This window comes from Apaloderma vittatum, unplaced genomic scaffold (genome assembly GCF_000703405.1).
Source record: "Apaloderma vittatum isolate BGI_N311 unplaced genomic scaffold, ASM70340v1 scaffold6125, whole genome shotgun sequence".
Classification (NCBI taxonomy): Eukaryota; Metazoa; Chordata; class Aves; order Trogoniformes; family Trogonidae; genus Apaloderma; species Apaloderma vittatum.
Window position 1 is genome coordinate 53,628 of NW_009715403.1, and position 5,636 is coordinate 59,263.

A 5,636-nucleotide genomic window follows, 5' to 3' on the forward strand; every position below is an offset into this window, starting at 1 on the left:
AAACTCCACACAGGAAAGTTTAGGACACTTTATATAACAAGTGAAGACAGCTTAAAAGAACCAAATATCATTACTTACTAAAGGAATATTATTTTGTGGAGGTATTTTCAAGGTTCATATTTAAGGCTTAATAAGAACACTCTCTTTGGAAAGACCAAGTCTGGTAGTCAAGAAAATTTACTGCAACACATTTTTATCAGAAGATATTTTATTGCCAACAAGTACAAAATTGTTGCGCTCATTCCCTGACGCCTTATTTTAGAGATAAAATTATTCCTTCACCACTTTTAAAGACCTGTAAATACAGCATTGTAAAAAATTAAAACAAAAAAGAAAAATTGCAACAATAAATTAAGAAGAAGAAAAGGTGGGGAGGAAAGCCCAATCCACCAGGGAGAAAATATATTAGAAGTAACAGAAAAGTTATGAAGTGGAATTAAAGTATCATATTATGTTTTCCTTCCAAGAGAAGTTTGAGGGTCTTGCACATGAAATTAAAATAGCAGCAAAGAAAAGAGATAATACAAGTGCACCTGTGTCCAACTGGAACTTGTTTTTGTTAACCAAAACAGTAGTACTCATCAGAATCAATTTTGGGATGCTTATGCAGAGGCTGTGAGTCCTCCATAATAGAAGAATCACTAAACTGGTCCATATCTGAAGGGGTTTGGTGACCAGGAACATCATCCACTAAGGTGTCCAAATAACTCCCCACTGATATCCCATCCAGTCCATCACTACAGTCCTGTAAACTGTTACAGCTGCCATGGAGGGATGTCTCCTGACTTTCCAACAAGCTGCACAGGCTGCCACTTAAACTGCTACCTCTGCTGGCAATGGCCTTCTCTTCAATCATCCACTTGATTGATTCAATACTCTCATTGATGATGAGTAGCTGGCGCATAAGCTTCACATCAGTGGCTCGGAGATTAACCTACAAAGCAAAAGTGATTAAAAAAGATTACTCATTTTCTTCAAAACCAAACTCTAAATAACATGGTGGAGGGAATGAATGGGTTGAAAAACCCACATAAAGATACATCTTTCAAAACGACGACAAATCTATTTAAATAGTTAGTTAAAAATAATAATGTAAAATTAACACTATACTAACAGTTTAAATGAAGTTCAAGTGGGAACCCACTCAGGCTATATAAGCAGTCCCTTAACAGGCATGCCAGTCAATTATGAGACTTGTGCACACACTACTGCAATGTTATATAGATGAGAAAAACAGCTGCTATGACAACTCTTGGGGATAGCTTTTCATTATGCAGAGAAGCAAGACACAATGCTTTTCCATTTACAATTACTTTAAGCTACTCAGCTGATCCAAGCCATTAAGGATTTACCCGAAATTATCCTTATTATGGCTCCTTGGGTAAGCTAAAATTTTCAGATATGCATCATTTGGAAAACGGCTTTTATTCACACTACACCTGACTTTATGTTGCAAGCTGCTGTATAAATGTCTGAGAGTTGAAATACTGAACTTAATAGAACCATTAATTTCAAGTTATTTAAACCAACATTAGATGAAGATGATGAGTTCACAGTCAACTACTTATTATAGATTAACATAGAAAGCAATGATCTGCAGAAGTTAACTAAATAAGAAATACACACATTAAGGACAAAGTCCCACTTTCCAACTTAGTTGTGGTGGCTGATCATGCACAGAGAAATGTTAATGGCAAAGCACAGTGGAATATTGCAGTGCTGCATTTCTCAGAGAGATTTAACTGACGTCATGCTTTCCTTAAAAGACAAACTTTATAAGCCACTGTTTTACTTAAATTTCCACAATGAGGGGTCATATAAAAGTGAGGCGTAAGGTGTTTATTTGTTGCTTCTTTCTTTCCATCTGAAACATTTCAAGTGTAGACAGTCTGTGTGATCTCCTATTCATAACATGAAACAAATTAAAATACTGAAAAGGCAGTCTGTCAAAATGAAGATGATTCCAGGTTTGACCATAAAATCAAGTGTGGAGAGCCAGAAGCTGCTTTGATCCATACTGTGAGATGATAACACTAGTTTGAGACCTGATCAATACTCCAGCCCTTTCCAACAGCACTTCAGCGCCAGTAAATACATCATTTTTTTTCTTTCCTTCCTTCACTTATTTAACTGTCTTTATTACAAGTCAGGATTTTTTTCACTTTTGTTCTTCCAATTTTCTCCCCCATTCTATTGGAGCGTGAGAAGGAAGTGAGCGAGCAGCTGCTGGGTGCGTAGTTACTGGCCAGAGTCAACCCACCACAAAAATATTTCAAGCTTTGCTAATAAGAGACTGTCTATGTAACTCTTACATGTATTTCCAATCTCCTTATCCAGACCCCAGAATGACTTCTGAATTATCTTCAGTCTACTATCACAGGATTTAACACAGCTAACCTGGTACTGTACAGAATAGCTTTACCATTCAGAGTTTTAACAATATTGCCTATCTATCATTGTTTCAATGTGAGATTCTGCAAACGGATTGACCATTTCATAGCTCTCCTGCTCAAGCCAGTTTCTCTACTCCTACACATAAATCACTAGAAACCATTTGCTCAGCAACCAGGCTGTCATGAAAGCAGTAAATTACCCAACTTCTCAAATGCAACTACAGACTTCAGCAACTTGCTGAATACAAGCAATCTTGGAGACAGCAAATTTCCCTGAAGGCTGATTAAAGAAATGTTTTACAGAGCGAGCACCAATATGCCTCTAATGAAACAGTCCTTTTCAGATAAAGTAGACATCTCATATATTTCAGATTAAGTTCAGAGAAAATAATTTTTTGTTCCAAATACACCCACACCTTCAGCATTTCTGTGGAACAGCCTTACTGGGAGTAATTCTTTGCATTCCTGCGTACTTGAGTCCTCCTACAAGCTACCATCTCGTCCCAAGTCTCGCATATCGAGAGTGTGCTTTGCCTAAAGCAAACATTAAAAAGCAGTTCACCATGTGTCATCTTTCTTTAATACAGTTTTAGTTCATCATCTGTTTGATAACACAAAAATGTCACTAGAATACTTCTTGCCTCTTATCTGCTTTAGCCCAGACACAATCACATTAGTTCACATTCACTGACTGTGAACTCATGAGTTTGTGCCCACATGCAACCCATGTAACTGCTGGAGAAAATAGGTCAGTTCCAAGATGGTCCAACTAAAGGGACTAAACACAGACAAATCTCATCAAGTTTGACATCTCCATTCCTTATAAGCAGTAACTCATCTATTTCAGAAATAATCTAAACAGAGTGCATCATAGCTAATATAGGTATTTCAGAACAGTTTCTACAGCTGCTGTTTAAGGTTGAGCACAGCACCACCATAGGGAAGGTGTGTGTGAGCATATATCAGTCCTCAGCACAGACTTGTGATGTACAGTGGAAACATACTGTGACAAGAGAGCAAAAAAAAGTATTCTGGTTAGAGACTAGCTTTTGTATCTTTTCTTGTAGTTTGTACAATCACAATAGTGCAGATCTCCAGGAAGGATTGTAAATGTTTAACATTAAAAAGCTAGTCATAGCAAGAGAAAAGAATGACATTAAAGTGGCAGCATTTTTCAAGTAAAGCGGTGTGTAAGCATAGGCAGAAAGAACAGATTAGCATTCAGACACAACCAGATCTTCAGTCTGGAAAGGAAGACTGGCCTAAACACATGTCTGTGCCTCTCTCCCTCTTATACTGGTTGTTCTAACAAGATATTTCTTCCTTACACAACCGGCCTTGTTTATGGTCTTCTATAATAACAGGAACAGCACTGTCATAATTTATTCAAGAGAATTTATATATATACAAACATATGGGCATCTATGTACATATACCTATACACAGTTATATACAAATATTCATGTTATTTTTTATATACTGTGTTTTTAAAAAAGGACTTGATAAGGTTATTGGTTTTAGAGTAAAACTCTTAATGGCCAGGGCTGTTAACAAAGACAATTATCGCTCCCTGGCAGTCACCCAAACTAGTGCATTAGCTGTCCCTAGTTTGACCACTTCGCTTTTGGATCATAGCCGCACTTGCGCTCAGGCCACAGCCAGAATGGACTCATGTTTCCCTGCTGCAGGTTCTGCAGACATAGCTTCCAGTAGGCTTGAAACACAGTGGGTCCTCCTCCCCTGCAAAAATGACAAAACTGAAAATTCTGTTCAATATATCCTTTTAACGTGCCAAAGCTCTGTGCAACTCTAGTTCCTTTCTGCTGATTACTTTCTTTTAAATTCCTGGGGTCACACGCTGCTGCTGCTCCTTTTAGCTACAGGAAGTCTGCAGGGATATGAATGGTAACCATAAAATATGGTCTGAGGAAAAGATACTCATAAGTTTACTTAAAAGGTGTTAGTTTCATTTTTTCAACATCTTTACATTGTGTGCTGTAAAGAGCTCACTAATAAAAGGAAAGAAAATGAGTGAGCCTTAATAACAAGGTATTTCCTTGAAGACAAATCTTGTAGCCAGAGCACAGTGAAACAAATCAATGCAAGACACAAAATCTGAAATTTAATGGATTCAGGGAGCTTTTTAAATCACCCACTTCAGAAGCTCTGCTTTGCACAGGATCTTGAGCCGGACTCAAACACTGATCTAGGGTTGGCTACTCTAGAATCTGTGTTTCTAAAGCAGTATAGTTTTGGACAGATACTCCACAACAAATGGAAGCTGGACAGAAACAGTAGCAAAATATGGTACTTCACAGAAAACTGTTTAGTTTCAGTGCGTGAACAGTCTGCAGAAGAGAACTAGCGAGCGAAGACGTTAGATGAAATAGGCACTGGTGCTAACTTCGTGTGTTGTGAAACACTGGCATATCCTTCTCTGTCACCCATTCTACAATCAGAATTTCAGATCAGTGGAGTATTCCCAGGCCAAACAGGTGTGTGTGACTATGGTTTTACAGTATTAATGCTACTGCTGTTTTCATTTTCCTAGGGTGTGTCAGAGACAGCTTTCCACTTTCCCTTTCAACTTCTTCTGTTTCTGGAGTCATTCAGGATAAACAGCTTTATGTGTTCCCAGCTATACTTGCCTTCCCTTTCTCTTTTTAAAGACAGAATATCTCAGTTTCCCACAGAATAATGAATTCCATATAGTCATTTGAGAGGTAACAAAAAAAAAATTGAAAAAATCTAACAACTAATGTCCAAATAATAATTTGTTCTGGATTCTGAGAAGTTTCTTCACAAAAGTTAACCTTACTCCACTTTCTTCTGGTGTTACTTTTGCTATTACAAACACTGAGGAACAATTTTTAGAGCAAGTAAGAAAATTAATTCCCAAGAAAGGAGGTGACAATGTGAAAAATAAAATAAGCATTGGTTGGCAGTGTTGAATTATTAAGAGTCTTATGAAGATACTAACTTAGTAAGCAGATATAAAAGAATATAAAATTCATCAATAAAACCTCATTAACTAATTCTGTGAGACAATATACCTATTAAGCTAAAAAGACTATAAGCAATCTATTCAAAGTCCAAAATCTAGAATATGTGAATGTAAGCTTTATTTACTTGGAGTCACTGAGCTAACAACCTTTACAACAGAGATGCCTGTGGTCACAGAGGCTTCATTTATTAAGCATCCATTGCAAAGCATGAAGCATGCCACTTTAAGGTTAGCAAGTT

The 5,636-nt window shown here is 37.2% G+C and overlaps 1 protein-coding gene across 1 annotated transcript; it reads right to left on the bottom strand.

The window, feature by feature from the left end:
• Positions 1-399: 399 nt before the first annotated feature.
• Positions 400-934, bottom strand: LURAP1L (leucine rich adaptor protein 1-like; the record flags this gene model as incomplete). Its single annotated transcript, XM_009869128.1, has 1 exon — positions 400-934. A coding segment is annotated over one exon (375 nt), but the record flags the coding sequence as incomplete, so codon positions are not given.
• Positions 935-5,636: the final 4,702 nt, after the last annotated feature.